General features: G+C 47.4%; 1 protein-coding gene across 1 annotated transcript in view; it reads right to left on the bottom strand.

Moving 5' to 3' along the window:
- Nucleotides 1–3077: 3077 nt before the first annotated feature.
- LOC128122573 (NACHT, LRR and PYD domains-containing protein 1a-like) overlaps nt 3078–19044 on the bottom strand; it is a 53383-nt gene continuing 37416 nt past the window's right edge. Inside the window, exons 5-13 of the mRNA XM_052758215.1 lie at nt 18039–18128; nt 14567–14656; nt 13780–13881; nt 12977–13200; nt 9256–9518; nt 8628–8753; nt 4961–5102; nt 4205–4249; nt 3078–3611 (exon numbers count right to left, since the gene is read on the bottom strand). Of these exons, the coding sequence (XP_052614175.1) occupies nt 3313–3611; nt 4205–4249; nt 4961–5102; nt 8628–8753; nt 9256–9518; nt 12977–13200; nt 13780–13881; nt 14567–14656; nt 18039–18128 (1381 nt within the window). The 3' untranslated portion in view covers nt 3078–3312. The remainder of the gene's footprint in view (nt 3612–4204; nt 4250–4960; nt 5103–8627; nt 8754–9255; nt 9519–12976; nt 13201–13779; nt 13882–14566; nt 14657–18038; nt 18129–19044) is intronic.

Below are 19044 nucleotides of genomic sequence, written 5' to 3'. Positions count from 1 at the left end.
TGGGACCTCTGGAAGAGCAGCCAGTGCTCTTTTTTTAAAAAAATTATTTATTATGTGTATATACAGTGTTCTGCCTGCATGTATGCTTGCACTGCAGGCCAGAAGAGGGCACCAGATATCATTATAGATCATTACAGATGGTAGTAAGCCACTTTGTGGTTGCTGGGAATTGAACTCAGGACCTCTGGAAGAGCAAACAGTCCTCTTAACCTCTGAGCCATCTCTCCAGCCCATTAGTTTATCTTTATTTTATCTATCTATCTATCTATCTATCTATCTATCTATCTATCTATCTATCTATCTATCTATCTATCTATTGATTTTTCAAGACAGGGTTTCTCTGTGTAGTTTTGGTGCCTGTTCTGGATCTCGCTCTGTAGCCCAGGCTGCCCTTGAACTCACAGAGATTCCCCCTGGCTCTGCCTCCCGAGTGCTGGGATTAAAGGCGTGCGCCACCACCGTCTGGCCATTAGTTTATTTTTAATTGCTAATTTTAATATAGTATTCTGCCATGAGCATGCCACCACAAAGCATTTTTCTACTTATCTGTTAGTGGGTTGTGGATTGTTTCTAGATTTTAACTATTAAAAATTTCGCTTCTCGGCCACTTGTTTACAAGTCTTTATATGGCCATGTGCACTTGTTTATCTTGGGTAGGCACCAAGTTATAGAATGACTCGTGCTATCATACTGGCTACCAGTACCCTGAAAACCTAATGAAGGAGCTACTTTGTGTGTGTGTGAGTGTATGAGTGTGTCTTTGTCTATGGGTGACATTAGTCATTAGGAAGATGTTGACTTTCAGAGACACAAGCTGCTCCCCACCTGGACTTTGGTTTGCTTTCTCCTTCGCTCACAACCCTGCATTCAGCCCCGCTCAGAGTTAAGGCTGCAGTTGTGACTTCGTCCTGCAGGTGGCAGGAGCGGGCAAGGTCTGAAGGCCCAACTCGTAGCTGCTCCCTTCGGCAGATCCTGGGGCTTCCTGTATGCCCAAGTGGGAGGACTTTTGGGTTCCCCTCCTTTCCCAGGTTTGGCAAAGCAGATTGGCAAACCTAGAACTGTAGGCTCCAGTTCAGGCTTCTAAAGGAGAGTCTGTGTTCATCAACATTTTTATCTTCCAAGCTCCTGCTGAACAGTCCACTAAGTGCTTAACAATCAATGGCCTTTCTAGTCCAAAGTCCTTCTGCAAATCTCCCTAAAACACATGGTCAGGTCTCTCACAGCAATACCCCACTATCCTGGTACAAATTTCTGTCTTAGGGTTACTATGGCTGTGATTAAACACTATGGTCAAAGCAATGGGGGTGTGTGGGGGGGGGCTTCTTCCTTATACTTTGGAAGTAGCTGGGACTGACGCATGGTCCTTGCCTCCTAATTTTCTTTTCTTTTTTTATACTTGTCAAGTGGTAGGTGGAGACTGTCTTCTGTCTCCTACTGCGTTCTTGTCCCTCTCTCTAAGAATGGAGGGGACAGACAATTGAGTACAAATGGCAAGTATTTTATTTTTTCAAATTGGAAATGGCAAGGTTTAAGTGGAATGAAACAATTTAAAACAGACTGCCACATGGGATTAAAATAAACAGGTTTGAACTCTCCGTAGCAGTAGGATACTGTTATAGTTTCGAGAAGTGTTCCCAGTTAACGGGAGTGTTACAGCTCAGCAGTTCTTACGGAACTCTGGGATACCAGCCAAGAGCAGTCTCTTGTGGAGCAACACAGAGGAGCAGGACTGACGGTATCTTGTTCTCCTGTCTCCAGAGAGTCTGGAAGGTTGGAGTCATAGGTCTCTGAAGCAGTTCTTCGAGGCTGGAAACAGCCGCAGGAATGAATTCGCCTTTGCCGCCCAGCCGGTGCTGAGCCGTGGAGGCTGAGGCAGAAACACCTCGAGTCCTGGAAGCTGGCTTTGAGCAAGCTCCTTGCCCAGGACAGAAAAACGTCAGGTGAAGGCAGCCTCCTCTTTGATGAGTGAGGTGTTTGGGAGTCTGGCTCTTGAAGTCTTCATGGCTTTTTCCTATGAAGAGAACAGGAGCACTAGGCTCAGAAGTCTTCCTTTTCCTCTTTTTCCATGGGTTCCTGCAGTAGTTCTGGCTTTATAGTCTTGAAATGTGTGGATTTGGTTGCCAGGATGCCAACTAAATGTTGCTGGCTAAATGTGGGTATGTAAATAAGGTGAAGAAATAGGACCAATCAGAGAAGAGCTATCAAACCTAATAGGGGAAAGACCCCTAAGCTCCACCAGTCTCTGTTTCCATAGAGGTAGGAAACACTGTGTAAGTTTCTGCTGTGATGTTTTCAGATGCTTGCTGTGTCCAGGCTGTTTAGTTCATCAAGGGGTTTAAATGGGATGCAAATGAAACCGCTTTGAACTCTAGGTAGCAGTAGAACGCTCTTCTAGTTCTGAGAAGTGTTACAGTTACACTGCGTGTTACAGTTCAGCAGCTCTGATCTATTAGTTGTTTCTTGGGTGTGTGTGGTGTGGTGGTGGGGCTCTTTGTTTCTGTTTAGGACTGCTGCTACTGTTTTAACTACTGTTAGCCGCCTGCTGCCTGTGGCTCCTTTGTCCTCTACACCTGAGCATGCTGGATACTGGAAAGTTCCCAATGGGGGACCCCATCTAACCAACATTTGTATACAAACAATGCTACATTTTCTAACTGTACAATTGTGGGATGCTGAGAGATATGCTGACCTTCTTCACCCACCCACTAAGCAGTGAAATCAAGATATTGTACACAGTGCCTACTGTGTACTTTAGTCCTTTTTTTTTTTTAAAGGCAGGGCTTTTAATTAGCTCAAATTCAATTGTGGCTTGAAAATGTTACATGGACAATTCCAGAAACAAACAATTTGTAAGTTCTAAATTGTATGCCATTCTGAGTGGACTGATAAAATATGTCCACTGCCGCTGGGCGGTGGTGGCCCACGCCTTTAATCCCAGCACTCGGGAGGCAGAGGCAGGAGGATTTCTGTGAGTTCGAGGCCAGCCTGGGCTACAGAGTGAGTTCCTGGGAAGGCACAAAGCTACCCTGAGAAACTCTGTCTCGAAAAACAAGAACAAAAACAAAAACAACAACAAAAGCAACAACAACAACAAAAATGTCCACTGCCAAGGATGCCTCATAGTTACCCAATTGCCCCTTGGCTTTCACAGGCAAGCTGTCCAAGAGGGACATCTCTGAGAATGCCACCTGCAGCAGGCAAGTTTTACAGAACCAAGACCAAGCCAAGGGGGATCATAGACGGTGGAAATGAGGCCAAAAGAAAGATCAGGCAGAGGCATGATTCAGGACTCAGGTTTCAGCTGCCCAGATTTCAGGATACCCATTCCCCAAGGGCCCTGCCCCACATCTCCCAGAGTTCTAGGATCAGGTAAGAGTGGGTCTCCTTCAGGGCTTGGTAGAGTTGACTTTTTCTGGCCTTGTCCCAGGACCGACTGTAGCTGAACAGCCTCCGCATCTTGTCTGAATTGGTGGCCTCAGCACGAACCATCTCATACTGCTCTTCACTCAGCACTTGACCATGCAGTTTGTCCAAGACAGGGTCCACTGATGTCACTCGGGCCACCAGCTGCTCCCGATGCTGGTCCACAAAGTGCAGGGAGGGCCAGGCAACTGTGGATGAAGGCAAGACTGGCAGTAATCAAAGAAAGGCTCCCAGCAGAGCCTCTCACAGCTCATTCTCCACTTCTGTTTCTTTTCTTTTCTTTTTTTTTTTTTTTGGTTTTTCGAGACAGGGTTTCTCTGTGTAGCTTTGCGCCTTTCCTGGAACTCACTTGGTAGCCCAGGCTGGCCTCGAACTCACAGAGATCCGCCTGGCTCTGCCTCCCGAGTGCTGGGATTAAAGGCGTGCGCCGCCGCCGCCGCCGCCGCCGCCACCACCGCCTGGCCACTTCTGTTTCTTAGCTCATTGTGTCACTGGCTTCCTTCCCACTCTGGAAACCCCTTGCCTCGTCTCATGTCAGTATCCAGTCTGACACTCTGTGGGAACAGAAAAGGTTCATGACTGAGGTTGTGAGTAGGGTGTGTTATGGTCCCCATGGCCAGGAGCAAAAGGCCCGGGGACTTGGATGTGAAGCTCTCCAACACAATCCTGGTGAGGCCGGCAATGAGAGGGTCCCCTCTTTTCTCCTTTCCCTTCCCTCCAGAACCAGATAGTGCACCCTGAAACCCTCACTGCCTCATTTGGTCTGGCAGGTGCTACTGACCTGTAGGGGCTGGAGTGACTGGAGTGGATGCAGGTCTAAGGTCTCCTAGAGGAAAGGAGAGATGGAGATGCATCTATAATAGTGCTAGTTATAAACTCACATGACATACCCTGAAACTCTCGTCTAGATGGTTGGATTCTGAGGACAAGCTAGAGACAAATTCTGTCAGAGTCTGGCCTAAGAGTAGGATGGACCTATAGACACAATCCAGGTGAATCCTTTCCTAATGTCTTTAGGAAGTTGAAGCCCAGAGGTTATGATTTTAGACTAATCAAAAGAAAGAAAGCTTCTAGATGAGTAACAGCAACTTCTTCCAACATCATCTCAACCCATTTTAGCCTGCCTTGGCCTGAATTAAATTCCTGGAGAACTAACCAAGTCCTTTGCCAGAAGTTTTAAAGTATTTGATATTTTATTTTGAGTTGAAACCTATTTCTTTTCCTTTTTAATATTTTTAAAGAATTATTTTTGTAATTTTAAATTATGCTTGTTTGTGTGTGTCTGTGCACATGAGTGTAGGTGCCTGTAGAGCCCAGAAGAGGACTCTGGATCTCCTGGAGCTGGAGTTATAAGCAGCCATGAAACATGGGTGCTGGGAAATAAACTCAGGTCTCGTGGAAGAATTGAAATTCTTATAAAATCAGTGTCTGTATAACTTAAAAAGCCACATCATTTTTCTGGGGGCATTTCTGATCAGTTGGCCCATCATGGATCTTTCTCCTACCTCTGTGCACCCTGAATTTGTCCTGGGTTTACCTGGTTTCAACAAGGTTTCCCAAACTACAGTGTCAGCATTCTTGTTTTTTATTTCCAACCGGATCCCTGATTGTAAGTGGCCAACATAGATTTCTGAGAAGAGCTGGGCTTCCGCGGAGCTCCGGTAGCACAGTTCAAGTTCCTGGAGAAAGCAAGAGCCTCTATGTGAGAAGCCATTGTTTGTCCTGAAGATGAGTCTTTCCCCACTCCAACACCCTCTTGGTCCTACTCCATTGCAGAGGGACATTATCCTTTCTCCTGAAGTCAATTGCTTTGACAACATGTACTAACTCAGAAGGGTGAGAGCACTGAGAGAATCCATGGACCAACTCAAGGCTCATTCTCAAAGTAGTGCTCACACATTCTAAGCCAAAGCTTTTCCCCTTCATCTTTTCTTTTCTCTCTTCCTCTTCCTCTTCATCCTTCCTTCCTTCCTTCCTTCCTTCCTTCCTTCCTTCCTTCCTTCCTTCCTCTTTAACTGGGCCTTTCTTTTTTCTTCTTTCCTAGCTTGCATCTAAAGCCCTCATTCCTTTAGTACAAAATTTTATTCCTAACAAGTCCTAAACTTAACTTGTTTCCAGTCAACAGAAAACTTACATCTATCCGTTTTCCTAGGCAAATCAAATCTAAGACAGAAGACTTGACTCCCAGCTGTCTTTCAAGCATGCCCTTCCCAAGTCTCCTCAAACTCAGAAAATTGCACAACCATCTTTTGAGTGCCCAGATCCCCATCTGGGTACCGTCTGTAACCTCTTCCTGTATCTTCCCATAATAACCTGTCTATCGAAGTCTGTTGCCTTTACCAACACGATTGATTTAGAAACCCATCATAAAGACTCATAGTCCTTTTGGTCTTGACAGTTTCTTGTGTTGTCAGTTTCCTGACTCTATCAACTATTCTTCATCTCCATGGCTGCTTCCTCAGTTAAGCTACTATGGCCTCTCATCTGCATCCTTTTGATTTGTTCTTGCTTTTGCTCTTGCCTGCTTATCATCCATTCTCACCTAGTGCTAGAAACATCTTTATTAGAGTAAACGAAGTCCTGCATGATCATGTTTAAGACCCTGTAGGTGGAAGTTTCTCTCCTGCCTGCCTGTTCCCAAATACCCAGCAGCTGCTTCTTAAATAATTGACTATGAGGCTTATTTATAAATGCTCAGCCAGTAGCTCAGGCTTATTATTCACTTGCTCTTGCACTTAAATTAACCCATAATTCTTGTCTATGTTTAGCCATGTAGCTTGGTACCTTAACTCTGTACAACATTCTCATCTTGCTTCCTCTGTATCTGGCTAGTCACTCCTTGACTCCACCTTCCTTCTTCCCAGTATTCTCAGTTTGGCTTTCCTGCCTAACTTCCTGCCCAGCTACCAACCAGTCAGTACTTTTATTTTTTTTTTTTGGTTTTTCAAGACAGGATTTCTCTGTGTAGTTTTGGTGCCTGTCCTGGATCTTGCTCTGTAGCCCAGGCTGGCCTCGAACTCACAGAGCTCTGCCTGGCTCTGCCTCCCAAGTGCTAGAATTAAAGGCATGAGTCACCACCGCCCAGCAAGTCAGTCAATTTATTAAACCAATTTGAGTGACAAATATTTACAGTGTACAAGAGCATTACCCCACAGCAGACCCCATGGTGGGGTCTTGCCTTTACACTTGCACAAAATCAAAATTCCGTAACAGGACAAACTGGACCAATGAGTCCTAGGAGGTGCTGCCTCTAGTGTGACCCCACTTTCTGCTACATGCACCAACTCTGCCACGCTAACTTCCTCTCTGGCACCTGGAGATTTCAAGCTTGCTCTCATCTTTGTGCCTCTGTACATGTTCCTGTGTCTGAAGTACTTCAGAATCCTACATGCCTCAGCTCTTTATGTCAAATGTTTCTGACTTGCCAATAGAAGTGTCCAAGTCATTCTCTGATAAGTACAAATCCTACAACTGATCTTGGTGAAAAGGCTGAGAAGTGATCCCAAGTCACTCTCACAGTGCTGTATTTACTTGCTAGCTCTCGGTGTTACTGGTTACTATTATTTATTCAGTTCTTACCTGATGGGATGCTACCCTCCTAAGTAAATGGATCTCTCTGACCTATCTCCCCTGAAGCATATCTCTGGCACTAGGTTAACATTTGTTGAATGAGTAGATTATCTCTCTCTTATCACTGGTTGGCAACAGATATACAGAAGGGCTCCAAACTGTGCAGCTTGCCTATTCATCCTTTGGTTCATGATTCCAAATGTAACAGACAGACATCACCTCCTTTTCAGTACCTGTCACCTAGCTCAATATTAAATAGGATCATCAAGGTGTGAGTGTATGTATGTGTATACATGTGCCATGGTGTGCACGTGGAGGTCAGAAGACAGCTTGATGGAGTCAGTTCTCTCCATTTACCATGTGGGCTCCAGGGACCAAACCTAGGTCATCAGGTGTGGTGGCAAGTGCCTTTATCCACTGAGCCATCTTGCTCATAAGGCTCCACCTTACTTTTTGCTAGGCTGGCCAGCTTTCCCAAGGGATCCTCCTATCTCTGTCTTCCCAGCACTGGAGTTACAGGCAGCTTTTCACATGGGTGCTGGGGTTCTTAACTCAGACCTTCATGTTTGCGTGAAATCACACTTTGCTGCCGTCTTCCCAGCCCCTGTCTGGGATCATTTATTTTTTGTCTTTTTTTTTTTTTTTGAGACAAGGTTTCTCTGTGTAGCCCTAGCTGTCCTGGAACTCTATCTGTGGACCAGGCTGGCCTTGAACTTACAGACATTCACCTGTCCCTGCCTCCCAAGTGCTGGGACTAAAGCTGTGCACCACCACCTGGCCTGTCTGGGGTCTTAAGTGCTGTTGCTAGCCAGTGTCCTGATAGATGTTTCAGACTAAACTCACACTCGTCTAACTCTGGTTCAGCCACAGACCACCATTCACATATGCTTTCTGTTCATAAGCAGAAAATCTGGGCCAGTTATGGACATGTGGGTAATACAGATTAACGCTCAGTAGCTTTTGGTCAAAGAGTGTTGGGAGAGGATATACTGAGAAATAGGGAAAAGCCAAAGGCAGTCCCCAGTGTCCTGGAAGAATCTGAGACTCAGCTAAATCTCAGTGTCAATACAAAGAGTTCCAAGACTTGCGGGTCAGCCATGTTACAGCTCTTCCATTGGACATGCACAGGGCATCTTCTTTAAATAGCTTACCACGAAGCCCACAGAATCCCAAACACCCTACAACCCATACTAAATGAATCTTGTATGTTCAACCATTCCAATATTCTATTGCTTTAGTTTCACCATGGTAACATTTGGTTTGTTGAGATCGCCAGTCAGAGAACTGTCCCTGCTCTCTGACAATACCCAACATAGAGTAATTAGGCTTCCTTAGTTCTTCCTGACAAGTACCAAACGACGGACATCCTACAGTGCTTTCTTCCTAGAGCCATTTTACTGAGATGTCCCACGATGAGTAATAAGTCAGGTTTATTTGGCTTCATGGCTTGAGCACAGTATAGCCTAAACACTATGGTGCTCCAAGTCAGTCCATCCAGTTGTGATTTCCCGTACACCATGAATTCCAATTGCTTTCCTCCAAACCTCAAGTTTCAGTGCCTGAGAGAACCACCTAACAGGTTTTCCCAAGCCTAACATCTGATCTTTGAGAAGGGCAAGTATCAGGCTGCTTACCTTGGGTATAATTTCCATAGTCCCTGAACCAGACACGGTATATCGAGAGCCCACATAAAGGGAGCCCACGGGGGGAGGCTTGTGTATTCGCACAAACTGGAACTTCATTTCTTCATCATCTATGGCCTAAGGAAGGTAATGGACAGTGATTTCTGCCCTACATAATCTTGCTGAATAAGGTGAGATGGCCCATTGGTTCTTTTGTGTGTGTGCATGGAAGCGGGGGTGGGGGGTGGTGGTAACCAAACCTCTGCAATCCTCCTCCCCATGCACTGTACAGACAGCTCCACTCTAGTTTGTTCCATGTTCACAATGGTCGTAGGGTTACTGCCAGAGAAGAAGGGGCAGGGAAAGGCTGCAGGTTGGGTGTGGAGCCTCCCCATCCTTCCAATGCCATCAAAGAGGCTGTAGAAAGCTGTGAAGAGGTTAGTGAAGGAGCAGCAGACACAAGGAAGACTTGGGGTTGAGGAGAACAGACCAAGGCTGAGCAGAGGGCAGATCACTCACCCACACCAGGGTCTACTCACAAGAGGCCCACCCTCACTCCCAGGAGAGGATCCCACTGGGATGCTCTCCTCGTTTCGTGTTTTCTGTCAGCCCACCCTGGATGGGCCTGTGTGGTTCTCACCTTCCGAATAGTGCAGTCATTGGGGATCAGGTAAAGGTGGAGTTTCAGTTCCTCAGCATGAGGTTGATGGTAGAGCAACGTGATGGAGGTGATGGATAGGAATCGCCAGGTGGCAGGGATTCTTTTCAGCATCACTCCTATAGTCGAGAAGCTGGGGTTTTTCAGAACTGTGCAATGTGGCTCCACTTTGGCTGGCTTCTCCAAGACTACCCCGTCCTTCATAAAGTGGGCCACTTGGAACTTTGAGGTGTCCTCCTGAATTCCTGTCCAAGAATGGAGTCAAATGGCATAGATTAAGTGCCTGCCTGAGCCAGGCTTGGCTTGGGATAGTAGAAGCCCAGGGCTCAGCTCAGAGAGACATTGGAGGAAGTTTAAATGACTCTGTCCTCTCAAAAATCCTAATCCAGGGGAATGGATTTAGGCAGCGCTTTAGGAGAGTGATGATGTAGAACCCTCATGAATGGGCTTAGGAGAGAGTCAAGGGCCCCCTTCTGCCACCTGAGAGAAAAGTAGAAGGTGCCATTTACAAAGAAGATAGTCTTTTCTAGACACTGAGTATCCTAGCACCTTGATCTTGGCCTTCCTAGGAGACCTCCAAAGACATTGTCACCAGCTTGGTGAATTCATTCCTGTCCAAATGTGACCTGCAGTTCAGCAGGCTTTGGCTAGATTCCTTTGCACTCAAAGGCTCCCTAATTCCTTGGGAAAATCCCATTTCCCCGGCCTACTTGGTGGATGGATGAGATTAACAAGGGTATGGATAGAGTGACTTTATAATGGGAAAGGGTGGGCTTGCCAACCACCCCTTTCCCTAGGTTTAGAGTGTGAAAAGGGCTAAAGACAGACTGTTTTCTCTGTTCTTCTTGTTTGGCTGTAGAAATTCACTCTATTAGTCAAATACCAGCCTTGGATACCCTAGTGCAGCATGAGGACAGATGAAGGTCTATCACTGATGGACATGGGCAGAGCTCTTTCTCCCAAACAGATCACCTGGACAACCTCTGGGCCCATGTCTCACTGTGGTAGAGGCAGCATGGTAGAACAGTGGTTATATTCACTACTCTGTGGATCATCAGCCATCATCACCCTTTCCATTTCTAAATGGACTTATAAAGTCTCCAGAGCTTCCTTGGGCCTCTGTCCTTAACCTTGTGTTGCTCTGGAACTTTCCCTAGGGAATACTTTACAGGGGATCAGGACTCCTGGAGTTCTGAGTTTCTGGTCCATTTCCCCTGCCCCATGCTCCGCTCCTAGTGAGCAGCTTCAGTTGCTCACTAAACTTCTGTGACTGCAGAAATGAGACTTCCCTGGAACTAAAAAACCTAAGCACCAAGAGAACAAATAACCCAATTAGGAAATGGACTATGGAACTGAGCAGTGCTCTTAAAACAAGAAATACTTCTTGGAACTTTATCCATGGAGGTGAGTGAGGTTGAGATAGTTTATGACCCCTTTCTTCTCTTAAGTCCTTTTTCCATGACTCCAGTTCTCACATGTCTGTAGGGATGGTAATGGCTTTCACATGTTGACAGACTTTGGTACTAAGTGTTGCTTGTTAGTTCACTTTGTACATGGTCTTCACAAGATCTCTTAAAATAGCTTAATTTATCCAATGTCTGGCTAGGAGCTTAAGGGACATCGTGTATAAAGAGCACTTAATAAATACCAGTTAATGTTGCTACTGAGGGGAGGCATGGGCAGGGGAGAGATGCCCTCTCCCATTCCACTCCCCTGCCCATAAATGCCTGAGGCAGGTGGGAGAGCTGGCCCTGGGACCATTTGAGCAGGAGAGCTGCCCCTGCCCATCACCAGCTGCAACACTTGGGAGAGCAGGCCCTGCACCCTGCTTTGGCAGCAAAATAGAGCCAACTCCATTGGTGGAGGCGGGGGTAAGCCAGCCCCAAAGTCGAGAATGGGAGAGCTATCCCCATTACTCATCTGTCATGTGGCAGCATAGGTAGGGGAGAGATGTTCTCCCCCACCCCACTCCCACCCATCAATGCCTGAGGCAGGTGGGAGAATTGTCCCTGTCCCTCATCAGCTGCAGCACTTGGGAGAGTGGCTCCTGCCCCTTGCCTGGGCAACACAGAAGAGCTGGTTCTCTGTGGGAGAACCCACCCTGAGGACATGAAAGCAGAACTGGTCTCATCCCCTGCTCATCACTACAAAGGGTGAACTCACCAGGGCAATGCTGCAGAGCTCATCCTGGTGATAAGGGCAAGAGAAAGCTGGTGGGCTGACCAAATCTGCAATTACTCAGGCCCAGAACCAGGGTTATGTGTTGGCCCACTCCAATATCCATCCCATCTGTGATCTGCTGGAGCATGTGAAGGGACAGGTCCTGCAGACCCAAAGCTGTAGGATCTCCACAACACGGGACAACAACAGGATAACCAAGAAGAGTTCTAGTGAGGCTCAGCATTGATAGTGTAGCAGAATCAGAGGACTTGAACCAGACCAATGGTTGTTTGCAATGAACACTTGCAAGTAAAGCCATATGGATAAAAAGGGTTTACTGTCTGACTCACTATGTCACACTACAGCTTCCATGATGAGATTGATTTTTCTTTTTTTGTTTTCCTCCTACATTTTATTTTATTTTATTTTGTCGGTAGAGGTTGCAAGGACAGAGGGCAGATGCGAAGTGATAGTGAGTTGAATGGGATGGAAATGCGTGATGTGAATGACACAAAGAGTAAATTAAAAGAAAGTTTAAAAAAGATTGCTGCTGAGGACATCAGTTCTTACTTAAGTCTTACGGGCTGCAAGAATATATTATAGATTCAGCTGTGTATTAAAGCTATGCTTTGACTGACCGAGGCTCCGTCAAATGGGAAGCCATTTATCAGGGAATGTTTGGTGTTATACAGCCATAATATTCAGCTACACCTTGCTATGAATTTCTTGTGGGCCCATATATTAGTAGACCATTTTGCAAACTGTTCAGCTTCTCACACCTGCTGAACCTCTAGGTAACTCCCCCCACCACCACACACACACACTGAGTCTAGGAGACAAGTAGGCTATAGATACATGGCTTTGCTTCTTGTGCAAATGAAGCCCAGACCATCCCCTTCCTTCAGGCCTAGGGGCATGGCAGAGAGATGGACTGAGGACAGTAGGGCTTTTTGCATAACCAGGTGCAGTAAGGACTGGAGAGGAATTCCAGAGGAGACAGAACCCAGTGGCCAGAGAGAGGAGAGGAAGACAGAGGTTCTATGGAGGGTAAAGCAGATCTCTTGTAGAGTTTATCAGGGCCAGGGGTGAGGAGCCAGGAAGGATAGATGGAGAAAGAAGGAACAGAGGAGGGAGATGAGGGCTTAGTTATTACCAGGGCTATGAGGGGACAGAAAGAGTAGGTACAAAGAGGAACTGAGACTCAGGATGGAACTGAAGCTGTATAGAGTTTTGTCATAAAGGAATAAAGTAAAAGGACAAAAGAGCATTGTGTACGTAGATTCCTTTCCCTCAGGTACCCCTCACCATACATAGCATCTTCCCCAGGACTCTGGGAGGAATTTTCTCAGGGCAGGCCTTGAGAAAATTGCGTTATCTTTACTTAAGGACTCTTTCAGGTAAGCTCTACCTCCATGACCCTCTCTCTCACTAAGGAAGCCACGAGCTCTTTCCTCATCATCCCATCTATCATCCTACGTTCTCCTGTATGAGTGGAAAAACCTCCCATTACCACAACCCTCCTCCTTATCCTTCCCTTGGTTACCTTGGAGATCCACAAAATGAGGGAGGTACACAGCAGCCACAGCTCCCTGCTCAGCCTTGATGTCAAACAGAGGCCCAGCCACCATGTGACTCTGTTCCAGGGAAGTCTTGCCCAGGAATTGGCTCCAGGCACAGAATTTTATCTCTATAGTCACTGCTCTTGTCACCACAAAGCGAAGACCAGTGCTGGGCCAGTGATAGGAGCCAGCCATGGGGAACTGAACTCTAGAAGATGCAGAAACAGACATGCATTGGATAAGGTCTGCTCACAGGCTGGATACAGATCTGGTGCAGGGCCATAGACACACCGACTTCAGTCAAATCTCTGAGTCCTGGCTCCTTTGCTCTCTGCATATGGACCCTAAACAAAGTATTTAGCCTTCTGACTCCTGGTTTCCTTATCTGTAAATAGGGGCAATGGCAATATCATCTTATAGATCTGTGAGTACTGAGCGAGCTAGAGCAAACCTACAGGGAACACACACCTAGAGCAACTAGCTATTCCTGTGATGATGATGATGAAATAGGTGAGTCTCTCTCTCTCTCTCTCTCTCTCTCTCTCTCTCTCTCTCTCTCTCTCTCTCTCTCTCTTCCCCCCTCTCCCATTAAAGCTCTAAAAAGGCAACCATGGCCTGTGATTCCTCCGATCAACACTCTCCTCCCTCGGCATGGCCGCTGCGAGCGGCGGCCAGCCACGAGCAGCATGCCGTTTAACCAACAGAGGGGACATACTGCGGGAGACTGGTTTGGATGTCAGCCTTTGGAATCCTTTGTGGGGCGTGGAATGGAGAATAGCTCACTCACCTGTACAGGTTTCTTTCTCTGTCAACCACCTCAGTAGCCACAGGTCCTGTGCTGCCCCAGAAGCCATCTTCAGTCCCAAGAGACTCTGTGAGCTTGTCACCCAGAGGGGAAGAGTCGGGTGAGTGGGGGAGTTTCAGCTGCGCCGTGTGTGGAGCTCCTTCCTCTGGAAGAGGCAGGACAGTGGTCACTCCCCAGCCTCTCTCTCCAGCTAGACTGGGGCTAGGCTCTTCCTGAGACCTGGCTGCATCAGAGAGTGAGTCTGTTCTCTTTGTCCCTGCTCCTGAGGCTTCTCTGTTTCTTTCATTTTCTCTCTCTCTCCTCTTCATCCCTCTTTTCTCCTCTCACTATCTCCTTTTTTTCTTGTTTTCACTGCTCACCTTCTGAGCATCTCCAAACCTTGGCATCTGCTTCTGACTAATGCCCTGCCTTCTTCTTCCCTACTGGCCCAGAAGTGTTTCTTTTCCCAGCATTTCTCCAGAGACAGGTTGAAGATAGAACCTGTCTCTGGGAAGGGCTGGGGAGGTGGTTTCCAGGCCTTAGCATGTGACAATGGGACATGGGTGCCTGGTATAGAGTCTGATGCCTGCCATAGACATGTGAGAGGGATAACATTGAATCCTGATGCTGTGATAGAAGAAAGCAAACTATCATCCCTCTAGATTCTAAATGTGAAAGATGGTGCAAGTTCCTCTTTCCAGGAGTGAACCTGCTTTTCCCCATATCAGAGATGGGGGAGAGAAATGATGGTCCCATCATGATGCTTCAAGTCTGGCCCCTTCACATACCTGACTGTAGTCTCTGCCGCTTGCATGAGGATGGGCCAGCACTCATTTCTCCTTTATCCAGACCCAGAGTAGAGACAGTCTCACGTGGTTTCCTGTATGCAGAGATGTTCTTCCCCTCAGAGGTCAGGGGAAACTAGGGTTGTCTATAAGACATCCCCACCTACAATCTAATTCATCTGAATTTGAACTAAGGCCCATGATTCTCCTCTAGGCCACATCTCTATGATCCCCTTTCCCCAGGTCTACCTAGGTACCTGTGTCATAACTGATATCATCTTGATCCCTTCCTTTTTAAAAATTTTATTTGTATTTTTGTATGTATGAGTGCTCTGCATGTATGCCTGCATGCCAGAAGAGGGCACCAGATCCTATTATAAGTGGTTGTGAGGCACCATGTGGTTGCTGGGAATTGAACTCAGGACCTCTGGAAGAGCAGCCAGTGCTCTTAAGCCCTGAGCCATCTCTCCAAGGCCTCTGCCTTCATGAATGGGTTAGTGTCATAATTACAGGAGCAGAGTCTCGTGGCCAGAATGGGATTGCCACAAAAGCCAGCTCAGCCTCTTGCTCTCATTGTACATTCTGGTCCTTTCCTGTTCTGCCCGGGGATGGCAAAACAAGGAGTGTGGGCCCTGGCCCCCCACTGTGAGTGGCTGCCGCCTTGCTTGCCGACCTTAACCAGATGTCCTCCCTATTCAGATTCCCTGCCGGTTTCCTTCTCACCTAACTGATCAACTGGAGGTTCTTTGTTCCTGTATCCTGCATTTGGTGTAAACAGTTTAGATGCAAGAACGTAGCAGAGAACTTCTGCCCTCCAGGGATCCGCCATTGTGCTGTAAGCCTGTATTTAAGGTTTCCTCCCTCTTTCAATAAAAGGCATTTGGCATTCAGCCGTGGCGAATGACTCGCTGTCTCTTGTCCCTTATTTTTTAATCCTCAGCCCCTCGCTTGGACATGGTGAATGGGTATCGGTAATGCAGGCGTTGCTGCTACAAAGGAGGATTTCCCCAGATGTGGAGCCCACAGCTTGACACTCCCCAGTCTTTACAACTCCAGCGAATCATCTTTTTTTGATGTAGCCAGGCACAGGTGAGGCAGCAGAAGAGGGACTGAGACAGTCACTCACCCTGACAGCACCTCCCACATTTCTGTCCTTTCTGTTCTCTGCTCTCCACCTTCACAGATGCCAACTATGTCCCGAGAGAGAGAGAGAGAGAGAGAGAGAGAGAGAGAGAGAGAGAGAGAGAGAGAGAGAGAGCCTGATGGCCTGAACCACTGCATCACACTCCAACAGGTTTTCTGCTTTTCTGCTCTCAACCTCCTCTAGCCCAGTTTCTAGAAGGTAGTTGACCAAAAGACAGGAAACAGGTGTCCCTTCACTGCTGAAGCCCTGGAGTGGCTCTCTTCTGTTTCATGGAAGAAAGTGATGGGTTCACAACACGCCCCCATGGTTGGGTGTGTTTGCACATGCTCGGCGGACCTGGACACTTCCGCCTAGCCAGTTCCAGGTCAAAATAGTCATTTCCGGGTCAAGACGGCTTGTGTGACCAGGATCCGTGACTTTGCATGGCGCAATGCAGCCATGTGATCTACGCACATGCGTGGAGTTACGTCTGTTGTGCCCAGATCGTGACCCCCAGAGAGACCACCAAAGACGAGCATGCCGGAATGCAAAAGCAAGGTTTAATTCTGGATATCCAAAAGCAATACAAGCCTAGGCAGGGACTTCGTCCAATACATCCAACACAGTGGAGGCTGGAGGAAGCGCCCACCTGTCTGCAAGCTCAGTTTTTAAAGGGAAAAGTCACAAGGTTACATCGTTTAGGGGTGCTAGTACAGGTACAATTCTGATTGGCTTGCTTCTAGGGGCTTTCTAGAAATCATGGCTTAATCTTACTTCTAAGGGAGTGGTTGCCCACCACCATTTCTCATTGGCTGCCCTCAGGTGGGGGCATTTTTATGGTCAGTTACCCTGGAAACCAGGGAGAGGACATTCCATAGTTGGGCAGGCATTACCTCGTGACTATCTTGTGACTCTATACTTTTATACTTCCTGGTTTCTGGAATCTGAACTGACTTGTTTCAGTAACTATTGGCCTATTCCTAGAAGGAGACTCTTAGGCCTTAGTTTTTGGGTGAAGGCATTTTGATCTTATTTCTAAGATGGCTCATTTTGGTCTCACAACGTCGACCTTTATCATATGCACGCCTAGCCTTTATAAGCCAGCGCCATATTCCCGGCTTTCTCTCTCTCTCTCCTCTTCTTCTTCTTCTCTACACATGTGTCTTCCACAGGCCTGGGCACTCGTCTGTCCCTTTCATCTTAATAAAACTCTTGTTAGCGGATTCTGTCGTGTTTTGTGACATTTCCTCACAGGGTAAGAGCACCGCGAAATAACTAACAGAAAGTCCTTAGCACAGTCCACACGCTTTGCCACAGCCCTGTCGTCCTCCAGCCCTGACTATGCCACCTTTTCTTCCTTCCCCAGACTCGTGGCTTTCACACTCAGCGTGCTTGAGTGTCACTTGGATGACCTGCTAAATCAGAGATCCTATTGACGGAAGCTGCTTCACTCCTGGATGCAGAACCAATGGGTCTGGCGTGGGCCCTGAGAAGCTGTGACTCTTTTTTTTTTTTAAGTTTTTAAAATTTGATTTTATGTGTATGATTGTTTGCCTGCACATATGCATGTGTAGTTCATGCATGCCTGGTGCCCACAGAGGCCAGAAGAGGGCACTGGATACTCGGAACTCAGTTGCAGATGGTTGTGAACCACCATTTGGGTGCTGGGAACTGAACCTGAGTCTTCTGTAAGAGCAGCAAGTGCTCTAACCAGTGAGCAGTCTCTCTAGCCCCAAACATCTCTCTGTGTCTTTGTCTCCCATGTGTGGTGACTCCATTGCTCCAGCGTTCTGGGTTCACTGTGGAGCTGGTAGCTACTTGTGCTGTGCCCAGAGGATTCTCTACTCATTTCCTTTTTTTCTGTTATTGAAGGAGGGAGGAGGTCTTAAAAACAGGCTTACAGCACAATGGGAGAACCCCAGAGGGCAGGAGTTCGCTACAGATGTTTTACAGTCTTGCATCTAAGCTGTTAATGCCCAATATGCAGGATACACAGACAAGGAACTTCCCTTAAGCATTCAGGAGGGTGGAACCCGGCAGGGAATTAGCACAGGGAGGACATCAAGGTCAAGGTCAGCAAGCAAGGCAACAGTTACCCAAAATGGGGGCCATCCTTTTTTTTTTTTAATCTCGTCCCTTTCACATGGAGGGATTTAAGAGGCAGGTTATGTGATTCTATTTTCACTAATGAACAAAACCAACACAAATGAAATCAAAATAACCCACTTCGTGTTGGTTGCTATGGTTTCCTGGTTTCTTCCTGTTCTGATTTATCTCTCCTGCCACCCCAGGACCATTTTCTCACCTCTGAGCTCTGGACCAGCCATAGAATCTCATTTTGAACCACTCCTTACCATGTGCTCTGGATGAGAAGCTTGGGATTCTTTTCCGTCAGAGCCCTCAGCTCCGCCATCACCTGCTCACTCAGAGAGGCCTGGTCTAGCCTGCAAGCACAAGGGAAGCCATATTGTCCTGGGACACACCAAGGAGTGTGGAAGACTCTCACAGTTAGGTTCCTCAGAATTAGGTTCTGAGATGAAGCCAGCGAGGGAGCTTATTAGGGTGTGTTCTTTGGCCAACACCAGGACAGAGAAGAGAGGGCAGTAGCCATGGAGAGGGGCAGATGTGGCCATGAAGTGGTGCCAGTGAGGTCTTGGCCAGATCACAGGCAGATCGGAACTGGGATGATGGCCTTTGGGACTGTTGCCTTTTTATACTCCTACATGGTGCAGATGTTGGATCTGAACCATCCTAGGAATGGGGCATGACTGGGTGTGGAGGTTCTTGTTGGGAGAGAGCATCCCTACAGCCCTCAGCATCACTGTGGTTGAGGGTCACGAGGTCACGGCTTTGTCACAGAAGTGACTCTGGAGAGCTGTTTAAAGAAAATGTAGAAGGTCCGGGTTCTAGGATTCTGTGAGAATTCCGCTAGAAGGACAGATCTTTGTCCCATTTCTGTCTTCCCCATTTCAGTGCTAGAGATGGGAGTTGTGTTCTCACACATGAGCTTTCTCTATTGAGCCACAAGCCAGGCCTTGGATTCCACTCTTACAGGCTTCAAGTCCCGGGGCTTCTGTAGGTTTAGGAGAATTACCACCTTCCTTGGGCCTCCATGTCCACAACCAGGGACACCATCACTCCCTCTCAGGCTGCTATGAAGTGAGAACAAGGCAGGAGAGGAAAGAGTCCTACACTTTCGAGAGGCTGTCAGTGCCACTGCTCCTGCCCTAGGGGCTGTTCTCCTTGGGGAGGGAGATGGAGCCCGTGAAGTTGAAGCTTGTTCCTGTCTCCAGGAGGGAAGGAGGCAGCTGAGATTTGACAAGTAACCGAGATGTGTCCTGAAAGCAGAGCTGTGGCAGA

This window comes from Peromyscus californicus, unplaced genomic scaffold (genome assembly GCF_007827085.1).
Source record: "Peromyscus californicus insignis strain IS unplaced genomic scaffold, ASM782708v3 Scaffold_3__1_contigs__length_106647218, whole genome shotgun sequence".
Classification (NCBI taxonomy): domain Eukaryota; kingdom Metazoa; phylum Chordata; class Mammalia; order Rodentia; family Cricetidae; genus Peromyscus; species Peromyscus californicus.
This window is presented reverse-complemented; position numbering and strand designations above follow the sequence as displayed.